General features: G+C 37.5%; 1 protein-coding gene across 10 annotated transcripts in view; it reads left to right on the forward strand.

Moving 5' to 3' along the window:
- CASK (calcium/calmodulin dependent serine protein kinase) overlaps positions 1–18895 on the forward strand; it is a 417632-nt gene that overhangs the window by 292679 nt on the left and 106058 nt on the right. For all 10 annotated transcript variants that reach the window (XM_087427616.1, XM_087427612.1, XM_087427614.1 and 7 more), the window contains one exon: positions 7146–7229. In XM_087427616.1, coding sequence (XP_087283742.1) covers positions 7146–7229 — 84 coding nt within the window. The remainder of the gene's footprint in view (positions 1–7145; positions 7230–18895) is intronic.

Below are 18895 nucleotides of genomic sequence, written 5' to 3' on the forward strand. Positions count from 1 at the left end.
TCCAATTTCTCTGTGTCCTGGTCAGCACTTGATAATGTCGGTATTTTTTTAGCCATTCATAATTGCTTTGGGGAGCATTTTTATAGTGGCTGCTTGAAAATCCTGGCTGGATGATTCTAACATCTGTGCCATCTCAGTGTTGGTATCTATTGATGTCTTTTCTCACTCAAATTGAGATTCTTCTGGTACCTAGTATGAAGAGTAATTTTGAATAGTGTGTTGGACCTTTTTAGTATTATTATGTAATGAGACTATGATTCTGATTTAAATATTCTATTTTAAATACGCAGTTAACCTGATTAGATTCAGAGAACATGTCCTTGCCCGCTTTTATGGGCTGTGTTTCATTCATTCATTCAAATGCCAATTTCATTTTCAGTGCCTTTGCAGTACTCATCTGGTCTGCCCCACTTGTGTGCTACCCTGGTGCTCATTTGAAATGTGAGGATATATTCCATATCATAGTTTAGTCTCACAGCTCTTGCCGTGTTGATTCTGGTTGGTTTTACACTTGAGTATATTGGGAGTGTGCCGAGGACTTCATATAAAGACTTAAAGACCCCTTGCCCAGTTCCCTTCTCTTTGTAATCCTGCCCCTCCTCTCCAGGGGGTGTGGTGCTGCCTCCTTGCTGATGTTTGCTTCAGGCAGGGCTGGGGTGGGAAAGGGTTCTGAGGGAGGAACTTGTCTTCTTTCATGGCGTTCCCCTGGAGTAGGTGCAGTCAGAAGGGTTCTGTCCTAGAGAGCCAACCTCTTCTCAGTCCTTGGCTAGAAAGAGTAGGCATTTCTTGCGGCTCATTTTGTCTGTGCTCCTTTTCCTTGGAGTTTCCACGTTGCCAGCTGCTCTCACACCCAGGCCAGGATATGTTCAGAGGCAAAAAAAATCCCAGCGATATCACCACAGGATCGCCCCTCACGTCCTGGGACTCCCTCCCCGGTCGGCCTTCTTTTCTCCAGCTTTCAGAGCCTTCTATTTCTGTTTCTGCTTTCACTTTTGAATCATCCGTTTTCTTGTCATCGAGAACTCTAGAAAAGTAGAGTTTGGAAAAAGAAGTATCTATTCTGTTGAATATGGGACGTTTTAAAAAGCAGCTCCAGGGCAGGCCCCGTGGCGTAGTGGTTAAGTGCGCGTGCTCCGCTGCTGGCAGCCCAGGTTCGGATCCTGGGTGCACACTGAGGCACCGCTTGTCAGGCCATGCTGAGGCAGCATCCCATATAAAAAAGTGGAGGAAGATGGGCGCAGATGTTAGCCCAGGGCCAGTCTTCCTCAGCAAAAAGAGGAGGATTGGCATGGATGTTAGCTCAGGGCTGATCTTCTTCACACAAAAAAAAGTAGCTCCAATGCCCATTTCTTGCTCTAGAAACCAGGCATGACGTGCATCTTTCAAGCCACTTCCCCAGGCCTTTCTCTCTCTCTCTTTCTCACATTAGGTGTCAGCCAGAAGGTTGATCTCAGTTCTACTACATGCAAAGACTACAAAGAGTCTGAGGAAGGGAATGAAGACCCTTTTAAAATAAAAATAGGAGTGGAAAATTTTTCTGTTACATATACCTAAAATGTTAAGCAATTTCATTTTAAGCAAAATTCAGTTAGATTTTAGCCTCAATTCAGTAGTAGTAAAAATGAAAGAGAGACTCCCTACTAGCACTGTCCAGTAAGAACTTTCTGCCAGGGTGACAGTGTTTTATATCTGCAGTGTCCAATGCAGTAACCACTAGCCACATGTTGGCTATTTTGCACTTGAAATGTGGCTAGTACAACTGAAAAACTGTATTTTTAATTATATTAGTTTTAATTTTAGTAGCCTTACCTAGTGGCTACTGTACTAGACAGAGCAGCCTTAGACTCTTCATTCAAAAACATGCTGTCACTTGGTTCACCCTTTTTGGAAACAGTTAGAAATGGGTCACGGGTTTGGTCCTCTGTAATTTTCACTAGGTTTTATTTTTACCTTTTTTCTTATGTGATAGAAACATGTTTTCAGTTAGAAAATAACAAAGCTTATTTAGTAAGCTATTTGTTGATACACACACACGCATGCACACCCACCTACAAGAGCTCCTGAATTATTTTACATCAGAGGTTTCTACATCTTGACTAAGAAAAGTGATTATTAAGGGGGCCGGCCCAGTGGCATAGTGGTTAAGTTCGCACACTCCACTTCGGTGGCCCAGAGTTCACAGGTTCAGATCCTGGGCGCGGACCTACCTACATACCACTCATCAAGTCATGCTGTGGCAGGCATCCCACATATAAAGTAGAGGAACATGGGCACGGATGTTAGCCCAGGGCCAATCTTCCTCAGCAAAAAGAGGAGGATTGGCAACAGATGTTAGCTCAGGGCTAATCTTCCTCACCAAAAAAAAAAAGAGTGATTATTAAAACCAATCATGTACCTATACAGCATCTCATTTAATCTCCACAGAAGTCCTGTAAGATTAGTTTTCAAAAAGAAACAACTGATAGAATGTAAGGTCATACGGCTAGTACCTAAATGACCCAGAATTTTCACAAAAGACTTTCTGACTACCAAAACCATTGTCTTTCTACTATACCATGTGGTTTCTTTTTGTTTGGGTTTTTTTCTTCCTATTTTTAAGATCCTCCCTGTACTTTTTTTCCTGTATTCTATCATGATGCGAAACAATTTTTATTCAAAAAATAATGCAAAGCCAATTTTGATGTTTGTGTTTCAGTATAGGTTAAACATCAAACATAACACAATTAAAATTTGTAATCCACAAACAGTAATAGCACTCCATTAAAAGATTCCATTGCTCATTCTAAAATAGTAATTTTATCCTCTCTGCTAGTTATTTGACAAGTTCTTATGTCTTCTGTACTGGTGAACCTGTTTTGGCTCAGTGACGGAAAAGGAGGTTAAGTCACTAAAGATAATGAAATCATTGCCAAGATATTTAGCATATGGGATCTAGCAAAGATGAAAATTGGAGTCATTTTGACATCAAGTGCTGTATGTGTACTCGAGAAAAATATCATTTTGCTCTCCAGTGGAACTCCTGTCACTTTTAGTCATTAATATTGAAAATAAATTTTAAAGTGTTTGTATTCATTCCTTAGGAATTTTCACTGATAAAGGTGAAATTTTGACAGGACTAACTGCAAAAATCCTACATTTAAATTCAAAAATAAATTGTATAAGTACATGATACCAAAATATTGATTTTATTTATTTTAGGGGGGAGGACATAGACTTTTTTTTATAGATCACCCTTGTGTATATATAAAAAGGAAAATAAAGTAGTTAAGAAATTCCTAAAATTTTCTTCACATTCAGAGTCTAACTCTTGTGAATCATTGTTCATATTTTTCTGCACAGCATTGTTCTCTGTGTTGATTATGAAACATTTCTTACAAGCGCCCCACTATTGGCTCCAGGTTTTCTTTTAAGATGTTGCCACCCATTCTAAAAGGTTTAATGTGAGTGCATTCTTGCTTGGCACATACTAACAGGCAATGCCTTTTTATGTAAAAGATTTTATGATTTTAGAAGTGGCTCACATACAAATGGGAATTTAGTTACAAAATAATAATAATGAGGAAGAAGAGTAAGAGGAGGAAGAGGTGGTGGTGGTGGTGATGATGATGACTTTGGACTTTATTTATAAATATTATATAGTATCCAGATCAAGAGAAGTAAGAGGTCCACTCCACTCCATACTAATTAATCCTCATCTGGTATAATGCATCTCATTTTCCCAACTATATAATAGGATAATAATGATATGTACCTCCTAGGATTGTTGTGAGGAATAAGTAATATAAACATGTAAAGCACTAGAACAGCGCCTGGCACATAATAAGCCGTCAGTAAATGCTAGCTGTGATGATAACAATTATGTCCAGTTTGAGCCATGACACTTTGAGATAACTAATGTGTAGTATTATCTCTACTATCTTATATAGTTGTTTTAAAGAATAAATGGGATATTGCCTTTGAAAGTCCCAAATTCAGTGCCTGGGACATAGTTAAGTACTAACTTAATACTTGACACCTTCTAAATGTTTATGACCCCCCCCACCACCAATTATATTTTCAGCCTAGACTTCTCTCTGAACTCCAGGCTTGTATGTCTGAGTACCTACTTGAATCTCAACTTGAACTTTAGATATCTCAGGCATAACATGTCCAAAACTAAAGTCCTGGTCTCCTCCCCATCTTACCCCCTCAAAAAAATCTGTTCCATCTACAGTCTTCCCCACCTCAGTCGGTGTCAGACTTTAGTTGCTCACACTAAAAACCTTGGTGTCATCCTTGACTCCTCTCTTTCTCTCACACCCCACATCCTGTCTGTCAGAAAATCCTGTTCTCTCTACCTTCAAAATATATTCAGAATTAAGAACTGTTCTTTGAAAGACACTGTTAAGAGAATGAAAAGACAAGCCACAAAATGGGAATAAATATTTGCAAATTATATATCTGTTAAAGTATTTATATTCAGAATATACAAAGAATTCTCAAAACTCAATAATAAAAAAACACACAACCCAATTCAAAATGGGACAAGGTTTGAGCAATATCTTCAACAACAAAGATATACAGATGGCAAATAAGCACACGTAAACATGCTCAACATCATTAGTCGTAAAGAAAATACAAATTAACACCAATGAGGTACTTATACATACATATGTCGGAATGGCTAAAATCAAAAAGACTAACCTACCAAGTGTTGGTGAGGATGTAGAACAACTGGAACTCATACACTGCTATGGGAAAGTAAAATGGTACAACCACTTTGGAAAACAGTTTGGGAGTTTCTTAAAAGGGTAAACATACTCCTATAATATGACCTAACCATTCTACACCTAAGTATTTAGCTAAGAGAAGTGAAATGTATGTCCATATGAAGACTTATATGTTAATGTTCATAGTAGCTTTATACATGATAGCCAAAAATTAGAAACAACCCAGGGTCCATCACAGGTGAATGGATAAACAAATTATGGTACATACATACGATGGAGTACCAGTCAGCAATAAAAAGGAATGAACTGTTGATACCTGCAACAACATGGATGAAGTTCAAAATCTTTATGCTGCATGAAAGAAGCTGGACAATAATGAGTACATTTTGTATGATTCCATTTACATAAAATTCTAGAAAATACGAGCTAATCTATAGTGACAGTAGATCAGTGGTTGCCTGGGGAGGGGGATGACAAAGGGGCACAAGGAAATTTTTGAGAGTGATGGATATGTTCATTATCTTGATTGTGGTGATGGTTTCATGGTTGTATACAGATGTCAAAACTTATTAGATTGTACATTTTATTTTATTTTTTTTTTGTGAGGAGGACTAACCCTGAGCTAACATCTGATGCCAATCCTCCCCTTTTTTCTTGAGGAAGATGAGCCCTGAGCTAACAACCGTGGCCATCTTCCTCTACTTTATATGGGATGCCACCACAGCATGGCTTAACAAGCGGTGCGTCGGTACGCGCCGGGGATCCGAACCTGCGAACCCCGGGCCGCCGCAGCGGAGCGCGCGCACTTAACCGCTTGCGCCATCAGGCCGGCCTCAGATTGTACATTTTAAACGTGCAGTTTATTGTATGCTAATTATACTTAAGTAAAACTTTTTGGGGAAAACATAATATATTGACAGCCTATCTCCCTTTCACCCTTTTTATTGTTTCCATCTGGTTTCATCCACCATCATCTCTTCCCTGGATTACTGCAATAGCCTCCTAACTGGTCTCTCTGCCTTTTTTTTTTTAAACTCTCTCCCCCTTCCAATCTTTTCTCAGCACAACAAACACGGTGTTCCTTTAAAGTTGTCAGATCATGTCACTCCAGCTCAAAACCCCCTAATTCCTCCCTCTGCCACTCAGAATAAAAGCCAAAGGCCCTTTATGGCCTACCCCAGCCTTGTCGCCTCTCTCATCTGATCTATAATTTACTCCACACACATGAGTCTCCTTGCTAGTTCCTGAAAATTCCAGGCACACTCCCTCCTTTGGGCCTTTGCATTGGTTGTTCTCCCTGCCTAGACCACTCCCTCACCTCTTTTGGATGTCACCTTCTCAATTGGTCCTGCTTGACCACCCTATTTTAAATTGCAATGTACTCAATCCCTTTTACTCTCCTTTACTTTTTGCTTCATTCCATAGCACTTCTCACATACTCTATATTATCTGTTTTGTTATTTTCTTATCTTTTCCCACTAGAATATGAGCTACCTGAGGGCCTGAATCTTTGTTGGTTTTGTTTACTTGTGTATCCCAACCTGGCACATAGTAGGCTCTCTAGAAACATTTGTGAAGTGAATACTTACAGCAGACAAATCTTTAAGATACATTGACAAATTAGAGTAGAACCAAAGGGGCGGGGATAAGAAGAATGACAAGAGATTTGAAATATACATGAAGAATGGTTGAGGCAACTGGAGACATTATCATGGAGAAGAATAGATTTAGTGGAAGCATGATTCCCCTCTTAACTACTGAAAGGTTATCATATGGAAGAGGTAGTATGTGTGCTCTGTGATGCCCCAGAAGACAGCTAGCCCAAACAAGCCAGATAGGGGCCCAAGCTGAGTAAGAACATTTTCATGTTCTTAAAATTGTAATGGGTTGCCATAAAGTAATGATCTCCTCCTGGACGAGGTCAAACAGAGTGATCATCCATCACAGATTGAAGGGGATCCCACATGGGAAATGGTTGAATTAGATGACCTTCAAAAGTTTGTTCTACTTCGAAGATACAGTGATATTTTTTAATCCGGTTATTCCTGACAACTAAGAATGCTCAATCAGTTATGGAGTTAATTTTTCAGATGCTCATTTTACCTGACAAGATCATGTCAAAGGTAACTCCATACTTTCATAATAATTATGATTAATTAGTTTAGCCACATAGCAATATATCTGAAAATTACATGACCTATTATTTCAGCCGTTTATTATTGCTGAAAATAAAATATTATTTTACTGTCAGTTTTGACCTTCATATCCCTCATTTGAGAATGTTTGCCAGTATCATGGAATAAAATCTCCAGTCTCCTAGAATTCAATCTAAGTTTCACATTTAAGAATTTGGGCTTTATTTAAAGTTTGTTTTAGATTAAACTTCTTCACTTTTTTAAACGGTTGCGTATGTTCATTATCTTTCTTCTTTTATAGGAGCGGGATCGTTATGCCTACAAGATTCATCTTCCAGAAACAGTAGAGCAACTGAGGAAATTCAATGCAAGGAGGAAACTAAAGGTAAATTAAAGAAATCAGCAAAAAGCCAGACATATACAGTTGATGATAATATTTTTATTCTGTTTCAGTGCCCATAAATATATCCTAGTGTTGGCCATTGTTTTTCTTACAGCTAAATTCTCACTTCCAAAAATTACCACCATTTCAATAAGATTTTGGTTTTTTAAATCATTTAAGGTAATATCTAAATATGAATCTAAATAATAAGTTATAATAAATGGAAGATTAACCATATTTTACATTTATATTATCTTTAAAATTCATAACAGATATAATTACTTTACAAATAGTAATTTACTATTGTTATCCATTATCGTTAAATATGAATCTAGGCCACGTTTTCTCAAACTTAAATATTTTGACAAAAAAATGTGAGTTTAGTTCAATGGAAACAACACCGAATTAGAATGGAAATTAGGATTGAACAACCATCCCAAAGCAGTAAAAATGCCCACTACCTTGGTCTACTAGAAAATATTTTCAAGTTACTTTTCTCACCTTTTCTTTATTCTTCCTAGGTACTTTTCTCCTTTTATCACTCTCCCTATCCTCCACCCCACAAAAAAAAATGGCAATTACCCTATATGAGGAGCGCATTGACTTGAAAAGGTTTTGAAAAAGATCCAGCATAAAATAATGGAGTCTTTTCAGCACTGGGCAAAAATTTTATGGGACAGTATTTTCCCCCTCCCCCCAGCAGAGGAAACTATTATATTATGGTCTTAAAATTATCTTAGGTTTGACTTACTTTTGATTACTGTAAAAAAATTCAACTCTGTCCTCTAAGTGGCTGATTGGATAGTAGTCCTCCTTAGCCATGTGACTCCTGCCAACTATAAAAGTTTTCTTTGTAAGTATTTTCAAATATGTCATAAGTTGCAATAATATTATTCATTATTATTCAACCCCTGAAATATATGAGTGATTGTATACAACTCTAGATTTGTAAGAACGTTTATATGAATTTTGGGGAATGTAGGCCATGATATTATCCTATAGAGCTGAATTGTCCAACGTGGTAACGACTAGCCACATGTAGCTATTTAAATTTAAATTAGTTAAAATTAAATAAAATTAAAAGGTCAATTCCCCAGTCCCACTAGCACATTTCAAGTGTACGGTAACCATATGTGGCTAGTGGCTACTATAATGGACAGCACAGATATAGGACATTTCCATCACTGCAAAAAGTTCTATTGGAAAATGCCACTATAGGGCAGGGGAGATTTTAACATGTCATTGTTGGGGATGATTATTCCCAGTTAAGCCTTTCTCCTAGGTCTTTTGCTGTCAGGGGTTCAAACTGGTTCTTCTTTATTTGCTTTGAAAGTCCTTGGCAAAAGTAATTATTAATGACATGCCATTATTGAGATTGTGCCCAAATCAGTTTCCCAAGACTTTTATTACTTTGCTTTGATATACATCTGAACCAGTGTAGCCTACAAAAGAAAAAAACCTCATTATCCAAAGTTAAATTTGGTCAGCTGTTTTTGAAGTTAGTGTCTTCCCCAAAGAAGCCATTAATTATACTTCTTTCTCAATTTTTCCCTAAAGTCTTTTTAACTCTAGTGCTGCTTTGGCTTATGTGACATTACCCTGTTTGGGGTTGAACCTTTCTTTGCCCAAGTACAGGCCTTTTACCATAGGGCTCAGGCTTGCCCCATCACAAGAAACACATGCTGTATTTCTCCCAGTGCCACAAAATCTAACTTGGGCCTAAAATAGCCAAAGTGGTGACTAAGATTCATTTGGACAGGGCCAAGCTGTCACAGCAGAGAGAGGTCATGGGAACTTACCACATCCCTTTGCAGGGCTATTTAAAGTTTCAAGACCTACCAAACAACCTAGAGTTAGGAACATCAGCAGGGTTATCATTGAGGTTTTTTCAGCTTCTGGTAAGGCTGTATTCCTTTGAGTGATTCAGCCACCCTGGTTAAAGCATGTTACACCTACCCTCCTCAAGGAACTAAGTCTCCTCATTCTGCCTCTTCTGCAAGCTTCTAGAACAGAGATTGCAACTTCCTTGGCTTTCAGAGCCCACTACACAACTTATTTTCACAAATGAACAACTAGGTACCCATCCTTCTACCGAGACACTGTTTTTTTTTTGTTTTTTGATTCTTTTTTTAAGTTTTTTTTTTTGAGGAAGATTGGCCTTGCACTAACATCTGTTGCCAATCTTCCTCTTTTTCTTTTTACAGCCCCAGTACATAGTTGTGTATCATAGTTGTAGAGTTGTAGCTCTTCTATGTGGGACGCCACCTCAACATGGCTTGATGAGCGGTGAGTAGGTCCACGCCCAGGATCCAAACCGGCGAACCCCAGGCCGCCAAAACCAAACGCGAGAACTTAACCACTATGCCACCAGGCTGGCCCCCAGACACTGTTTTTAAGCTCCTCAAATGGTGGGTCACAACTTAATTTTTATGACTCCCTTTGAAGTGATTAAAAGGGAAGTTCACAGAAAGCAGTAGAAAATTGCTTTTGTTACTTAGTCAGAGGTAGGAAATTTTTGTTGTTGGTAGCAAAAAGAAAGAGAAGGAGTAGAGCATTATGGGAAAGAGTAGGCTCTGGACCTACATCGCCTTGGGTGAATCCTGGCTCTGACACTTATCAGCTGTGTACCATTGAACAAGTTATTTAAATTCTCTATGCCTCAATTTCCTTATCTATAAAATGGGGATATGATAATAGGTAACTCATAGGGTTGTAAGGATTTAATGAATTAATATATTACAGCAGGTAGAATAGTACCTGGCAGTCATAAGTGCTCCATAGATATTATTTGCTATTAACATTATTATTGTTGTTATTGTTTTACTATGATTTTAATGTTAATACCTTTGATTTGGTGCTCTATTTATAAACAACTATAATTCCTAAATGGATACTCCATACCATTTTAGCTTTTTTCTAGTCCCTGACATTAACATTTTGAGGTTTTTAAAGGCTTTTTAAAAGTATATAGAACACCAAAAGTTTCACTGGATAATCTCTCTTTATGTGTTTCTTCCAATGTAATTATGCTTAGACTTTTCTGACCATTTTGGTCATCATTTTCCTTCACAGTGTCTAGAAAGAGAAGATCTTGTAGTTGTGATATATTATAATATTCACTTCCCTTTCATTACTTTCCTCTGATATTGTATCCATTTTATGATATACATTCTTTAGAGCAGTGGCTCTCCAAGTGTGGTCCCCAGACCAGCAGCATCAGCACCACCTAGGAGCTTGTTAAAAATCCAAATTTTCAGACTCTAGTACAATCAGCGTTGAAAAAAAGTACAGAAATACCTCATTTTATTGTGTTCCGCTTTATTGCACTTCACAGATATTGTGTTCTTTACAAATTGAAGGTTTGTGGCAGCCCTGCATCAAGCAAGTTTGTCGGCCGCCATTTTCCCAACAGCATTTGCTCACTTCGTGTCTCTGTATCACATTTTGGTAATTCTCACAATATTTCGAACTTTGCCATTATTATTATATTTGTTATGGTGATCTGTGATCAGTGGTCTTTTATGTTACTATTGTAATTGTTTTGGGGCACCACAAACCACGCCCATATAAGACGGCAAACTTAATGGATAAATGTTGTGTATGTTCTGACTGCTCCACCAACCGGCTGTTCCCCTGTCTCTTTCCCTCTCCTCGGGTCTCTCTATTCCTTGAGACACAACAATATTGAAATTAGGCCCATTAATAACCCTACAATGGCCTCTAAGTGTTCCAGTGAAAGGGAGAATTGCACGTCTCTCACTTGAAATCAAAAGCTAGAAATGGCTAAGCTTAGTGAGGAAGGCATGTCAAAAGCTGTGATAGGCTAAAAACTAGGCCTCTTGCACCAAACAGTTAGCCAAATTGTGAATGCAAAGGAAAAGTTCTTGAAGGAGAGTAAAAGTGCTACTCCAGTGAACAGACGAATGGTAAAGTGAAACAGCCTTATTATTGATGTGGAGAAAGTTTTAGTGGTCTGGACAGAAGATCAAACCAGCCATAACATTCCCTTAAGCCAAAGCCTAATCCAGAGCAAGGCCCTAACTCTCTTCAATTCTGTGAAGGCTGAGAGAGGTGAGGAAGCTGCAGAAGAAAAGTTTGAAGCTAGCAGAGCTTAGTTCATGAGGTTTAAGGAAAGAAAGTGTCTTCATAACATAAAAGCGCAAGGCGAAGCAGCAAATGCTGATGTGGAAGCTGCAGCAAGTTTCCAGAAGATCTAGCTAAGATCATTAATGAACTACGCTAATAATCTACTAATAATAATCTATACTAAACAACAGATTTTCAATGTGGACAAACAGCCTTATATTGAAAGAAGATGCCATCTAGGACTTTAATAGCTAGAGAAAAGTCGATGCCTGGCTTCAAAGGACAGGCTGACTCTCTCGTTAGGAGCTAATACAGCTTTTGACTTGAAGTTGCAGCCAATTCTCATTTACCATTCGGAAAATCCTAGGGCCCCCTTAAGAATTATGCTAAATCTACTCTGCCTGTGCTCTATAAATGGAACCACAAAGCCTGAATTGACAGCTCATCTGTTTACAACATGGTTTACTGAATATTTTAAGCCCACTGTTGAGACCTACGGCTCAGAAAAAAAGAATACTTTCAAAATATGACTTCTCATTGACAGTGCACCTCGTCACCCAAGAGCTCTGATGGAGATGTACAACAAGATGAATGTTGTTTTCATGCCTGCTAACACAGCATCCATTCTGCAGCCATAGGTCAAGGAGTAATTGCCACTTTCCAGTCTTAATATTTAAGAAATACATTTTGTGAGGCTATAGCTGCCATAGATAGCTGCCATTCCTCTGATGGATCTGGGCAAAGTAAATTGAAAACCTTCTGGAAAGGATTCACCATTCTAGATGCCATGAAGAACATTCGTGATTTGGGGCCGGCCCGATTGCTTAGTGGTTAAGTTCACGCACTCCACTTCGGCGGCCCATGGTTCACAGGTTCGGACCCCAGGCGTGGACCGACGCACCGCTTGTCAAGCCATGCTGTGGCAGCGTCCCATATAAAGTAGAGCAAGATGGGCACAGATGTTAGCCCAGGGCCAATCTGCCTCAAAAAAGAAAAAAGGAACATTCATGATTCATGGGAAGAAGTCAAAATATCAATATAAACAGGAGTTTAGAAGATTCCAACCCTCATGGATGACTTTGAGAGGTTCGAGACTTCAGTGGAAGAAGTAACTGCAAATGGGTGGAAATAGCAAGAGAACTAGAATCAGAAGTGGAACCTGAAGATGTGACTGAATTACTGCAGTCTCATGATAAAATTTTATCAGACGAGGAGTTGCTTCTTATGGATGAGCAAAGAGAGTGGTTTCTTGAGATGGAATGCACTCCTGGTGAAGATGCTGTGAAGATTGTTGAAATGACAACAAAAGATTTAGAATATTACATAAACTTAGTTGATAAAGCAGTGGCAGGGTTTGAGAGAATTGACTCCAATTTTGAAAGAAGTTCTACTGCGGGTAAAATGCTATCAAACAGCATCGCATGCTTCAGAGAAATCATTCATAAAAGGAAGAGTCAATCAATGAGGCAAACTTCATTGTTGTCTTATTTTAAGAAATTGCCACAGCCACCCCAGCCTTCAGCAGCCACCAACCTGATCAGTGAGCAGCCATTAACATCGAGGCAAGACCCTCCACCAGCAAAAAGCTTACAACTCTTGAAGGCTCAGATGATGGTTAGCATTTTTTAGCAGTAAAGTATTTTTTGATTAAGATATGTGCGTTGTTTTTTTAGACATAATGCTATCACACACTTAATAGATCCTACATTTTAGTGTATACATAACTTTTATATGTACTAGGAAACCAGAAAATTGGCGTGACTTGCTTTATTGTGATATTTGCTTTATTGTGGTGGTCTGAAACTGAACCCGCAATATTTCCGAGGTATGCCTGTAAAAGGCATCCTAAAGAAATTAAAACTGTGTTTGTTTACCAATGGCATGATCCTGTATGTGGAAAATTCTAAGGAATCCACACAAAAACTATTAGAAATAACAAACAAGTTCAGCAAGTTTGCAGGATATGAGATCAGTATACAAAATTGAATTGTATTTCTATATAGGAGCAATGAACAATCTTAAAATGAATTAAGAAATAATTCCATTCACAGTAACAGCAAAAGAATTAAATACTTAAGAATAAATTGGACAAAAGTAGTGCAAGACTTGTAAACTAACATTGTTGAAAGAAATTAAATAAGACCTAAATGAGAGACATTTAAAATGTTCATGAGTTGGAAGACTCAATATTGTTAAGACGCAGTTCTTTCCAAATTGATGTATAGATTCAACACAATCCCTGTCAAAGTTTAAGCAGAAATTGACAAACTGATCCTAAAATTTATATGGAAATGCAAAGGACCTAGAATAACCAAAACAATCTTGAAAAAAAGAACAAAATGAGAAGACTCATACTTTCCAATTTAACACTTACAATAAAGGTGCAGTTATCAGGACTCTGTGGTACTGGTATGGAGTAGGGATAGACATGTAGATAGGTGGCACAGAATTGAGAGTTCAGGAATAAATTCTTACATTTACCGTCAGCTGATTTTCAACAAAAGTGCCAAAGGCAGTTCAATGGGGAAGGAATAGTTTTTTCAACAAATGGTGCTGGGACAATTGGAAATCCACATGCAAAAAGAGACATGAAAGACCACATATTGGATGATTCCATTTATTTGCCATATCTAGGATAGGTATTCATGTCTATAATTTCATTGAAACCAAAAGCAAATTGATGATTGCCAGGTGCTGGGTAGTGACTGCTTAATGGGTATAGGAATTTTTTGGGGGGTGATGATGATGTTTTGGAACTAGACAGAAGTGGTACTTGCACAACATTGTAAATGTACTAAATACTGCTGAATTGTACACTTTAAAATGGTTAATTTTATGTTATATGAATTTCACATAACCCACTTATTTTTATACCAAGTGACAAAATATATTCTTCTTAAATACTGATGTCCACTTCAGCACACTTGAGAGATATACAACACATTCTGATAGTAACAGTGGCTCACTGCACCACTCAACTCACCCGAGAGACCACTCTTCCCTCCTTCAGCTCCAGGTATGCAGGAGGTTGGAGGGGCGTGTGTTTATTCAGCCTCATGGGTGATTCTGATATGTCCACCTTACTGAGAATCATTACTCTAAAGCACAAACTGTAATGGTTCTACAAAATTCCATCATATTGTAGATACCATAATTTAATTAATCAGCTGTTGGAGATAGAGATCAATTCCAGTTTTCTATGGCTATAAATACTATTGCATTTATTATTTTCATTAATAAACTTTTGTATACCTATGATTGTATTCTTAGGGTAAGCTCTCTGCTACTGGAATTGTTGGCATCAAAGTATATACATATATTTAAGACTATTTTATGACTTCTCAATTTCATTTTATTATTTTTTAAATTATTTTATTGGGGTCATATTGGCTTACAACATTGTGTAAATTTCAGGTGTACTTCACTATATTTCAGTTTCTGTATAGACTACATCATGTTTACCACCAACAGTCCAGTTTTTATCCGTCACCATATATATGTGCCCCTTTACCCCTTTCACCCTCCCCCCACTCCTTTCTCCTCTGGTAACCACTAATCTGTCCTCCTTGTTCATATGTTTGTTTATCTTCCACATGTGAATGAAATCATATGGTATTTGTCCTTCTCTGTCTGACTTATTTCGCTCAGCATAATACCCTCAAGGTCCATCTGTGTTGTCGCAACTGGCACAATTTTATCTTTTTTATGGCTGAGTAGTGTTCCATTGTATGTATATACCACATCTTCTTTATCCATTTGTCCGTTGATGGGCACTTGGGTTGCTTCCACGTCTTGGCTGTTGTGAATAATGCTGCGATGAACATAGGGGTATATATATCTTTTTCAATTATTGATTTCATATTCTTTGGATAAATACCCAGTAGTGGAATAGCTGGATCATATGGTACTTCTATTTTTAACTTTTTGAGAAATCTCCATACTGTTTTCCATAGTGGGTGCACCAATTTGCATTCCCACCAGCAGTGTATGAGGGTACCCTTTTCTCTATATCCTCTCCAACACTTGTTATTTCTTGTCTTGTTAATTATAGCATTCTGACAGGTGTGAGGTGATAGCTCACTGTAATTTTGATTTGCATTTTCCTAATAATAGTGATGTTGACCATCTTTTCATGTGCCTATTGGACATCTGTATATCTTCTTTGGAAAAATGTCTGTTCTTATCCTCCGCCCATTTTTCAATCAGGTGGTTCATTTTTGTTGTTGTTGAGTTGTATGAGTTCTTTATATATTTTGGAAATTAACCCTTTGTCAGATATATGATTAACAAATATTTTCTCCCAGCTGGTGAGTTGTCTTTTCATTTTGTTCGTGGCTTCCTTTGCCTTGTAGAAGCTTTTTAGTCTGATGTAGTCCCATTTGTTTGTTATTTTTTCTTTTGTTTCCCTTGCCTGAATAGACATGGTGTTTGAAAAGACACTGCTAAGACTGATGTCAAAGAGTGCACTGCCTATATTTTCTTCTAGGAGTTTTATGGTTTCAGGTCTGACATTCAAGCCTTTAGTCCATTTTGAGTTAATTTTTTGTGTATGGTGTAAGATAATGTTCTACTTTCATTCTTTTGCACATGGTTGTCCAGTTTTCCCAACACCATTTATTGAAGAGTCTTTCCTTTCTCCATTGTATGTTCTTGGCTCCTTTATCAAAGATTAGCTGTCCATAGATGTGTAGGTTTCTTTCTGGACTTTCAGTTCTGTTCCATTGATCTGTGTGTCTGTTTTTCTGCCAGTACCATGCTGTTTTGATTACTATAGCTTTGTAGTATATTTTGAAGTCAGGGAGTGTGATACCTCCAGCTTTGTTCTTTTTTTCTTGGGATTGCTTTGGCTATGTGGGGCCTTTTGTTGTTCCATATAAATTTTAGGATTCTGTGTTCTATTTCTGTGAAGAATGTCATTGGGATTCTGATTGGGATTGCATTGAATCTGTAGATTGCTTTAGATAATATGCACATTTTAACTATGTTTATTCTTCCAATCCATGAACATGGAATATCTTTCCATTTCTTTATGTCTTCTTCAATTTGTTTCAATAATGTCTTATAGTTTTCAGTGTATAGGTCTTTCACCTCTTTGGTTATATTTATTCCTAGGTATTTTATTCTTTTCATTGCAATTATAAATGGGATTATATTCTTGACTTCTCTTTCTGCTAGTTTATTATTAGTGTACAGAAATGTAACTGATTTTTGTGTGTTGATTTTGTACCCTGCAACTTTGCTGTAGTTATTAATTATCTCTAATAGTTTTCTTGTGGATTCTTTAGGGTTTTCTATATATAGAAGCACGTCATCTGCAAACAGTGAGAGTTTTACTTCTTCCTTTACAATTTGGATCCCTTTTATTTCTTTTTCTTGCCTAATTGCTCTGGCCAAAACTTCCAGTACTGTGTTGAATAAGAGTGGTGAGAGTGGGCACCCTTGTCTTGTTCCTGTTCTCAGAGGAGTGGCTTTGAGTTTTTCACCATTAAATATGATGTTGGCTGTGAGTTTGTCATATGTGGCCTTTATTATGTTGAGGTCCTTTCCTTCTGTACCCATTTTAATGAGAGTTTTTATCATAAATGGATGTTGGGTCTTGTCAAATGCTTTCTGTGCATCTATTGAGATTATCATGTGATTTTTATTCTTTATTTTGTTAATGTGGTGTATCACATTGATTGATTTGTGGATGTTGAACCATCCCTGCGTCCCTGAAATAAATCCCACTTGATCATGGTGTATGATCCTTTTAATGTACTGTTGTATTCAATTTGCTAATATTTTGTTGAGGATTTTTGTATTGATGTTCATCAGCAATATTGGCCTGTAATTTTCCTTTTTTGTGTTGTCTTGTCTGGTTTTGGTATCAGGGTAATGTTGCCCTCGTAGAATGAGTTAAGAAGCGTCACCTCCTCTTCAGTATTTCAGAACAGTTTGAGGTATTAAATCTTCTTTGTTTGGTAGAATTCGCCAGAGAAGCCATCTGGTCCTGGACTTTTATATTTTGGGAGGTTTTTCTTGTTGTTGTTGTTGTTGTTGTTGTTGTTGTTGTTGTTGTTGTTGAGGAAGATTGGCCCTGAGATAACATCTGTGCCAATCTTCTATTTTGTATGTGAATCACCACCACAGTATGGCTTGATGAGTGGTGTTGGTCCACGCCTGGGATTCAAATCCACAAACCTGGGCCACTGAAGCAGAGCATGCCGAACTTAACCACTATGCCACCAGGCCGGCTTTTGGGAGGTTTTTGATTACTGTTTCAATCTCTGTACTTCTAATTGGTCTATTCAGATTCTCTGTTTCTTTTTGATTCAGTTTTGGGAGGTTATATGATTCCAAGAATTTATCCTTTTCTTCTAGATTACTCAATTTGTTGGCATATAGCTTTTCATAGTATCCTCTTATAATCCTTTGTATTTCTGTGGTATCCATTGTAATTTCTTCTCTTTCATTTCTGATTTTATTTATTTGAATCTTCTCTCTTTTTTTCTTAGTCTGGCTAAGGGTTTGTCACTTTTTTTATCTTCTCAAAGAACCAGCTCTTAGTTTCTTTGATCCTTTCTATTGTTTTTTTAGTATCTATTTCATTTATTTCTGCTCTGATTTTTATTTCCTTCCTTCTACTGACTTTGGGCTTTGTTTGTTCTCCTTTTTCTAGTTCTTTTAGGTATAGAGTAAGATTGCTTATTTTGAGAATTTTCCTGTTTGTTAAGGTAGGTCTGTATTGCTGTGAATTTCCCTCGTAGTACCACTTTTGCTGTGTCCCATAAGAGTTGTGTTTTCATTTTCATTTGTCTTCAAGTATTTCTGATTTCTCCTTTGATTTCTTCATTGATCCAGTGGTTATTCAGTAGCATGTTGTTTAGTCTTCACGTATTCGTGACTTTCCCAGCTTTTTTCTTGTATTTGATTTCTAGTTTCATACCACTGTGATCAGAAAAGATGCTTGATATGATTTCAGTCTTCTTAAATTTATTGAGGCTTCCTTTGTTTCCCAGCATATGGTCTATCTCTGAGAATGTTCCATGTGCACTTGAGAAGAATGCGTATTCTGCTGTTTTGGGATAGAACTAGGTCCGTCTGGTCTAGTGTTTCATTTAAGTCCACTGTTTCTTTGTTTCATTGTTGACTTTCTGTCTGGCTGATCTATCCATCGATGTAAGTGGGGTGTTGAAGTCCCTTACTATTATTGTGTTGCTGTCAGCTTCTCCCTTTAGGTCTGTTAATAGTTGTTTTATATGCTTTGGTGCTTCTGTGTTAGGTGCATATATATTAATAAGTGTTATGTCTTCTTGCTGGAATGTCCCTTTAATCATTATACTATACTCCTCTTTGTCTCTTGTTATCCTTTTTATCTTGAAGTCTGTTTTGCCTGATATAAGTATGGCTGCACCCACTTTCTTTTGCTTGGAGTATCATCTTCCATCCCTTCACTCTGAGCCTGTGTTTGTCTTTAGAGCTGAGATGTGTTTCCTGGAGGCAGCATATTGTTGGGTCTTCTTTTTTAATCCATCCAGCCACTCTGTGTCTTTTGATTGGTCAATTCAATCCATTTACATTTAAAGTGATTATTGATATACGAG

Source organism: Ceratotherium simum, chromosome X, assembly GCF_057802395.1.
Source record: "Ceratotherium simum simum isolate JZ-2026a chromosome X, ASM5780239v1, whole genome shotgun sequence".
NCBI classification, from domain to species: Eukaryota; Metazoa; Chordata; class Mammalia; order Perissodactyla; family Rhinocerotidae; genus Ceratotherium; species Ceratotherium simum.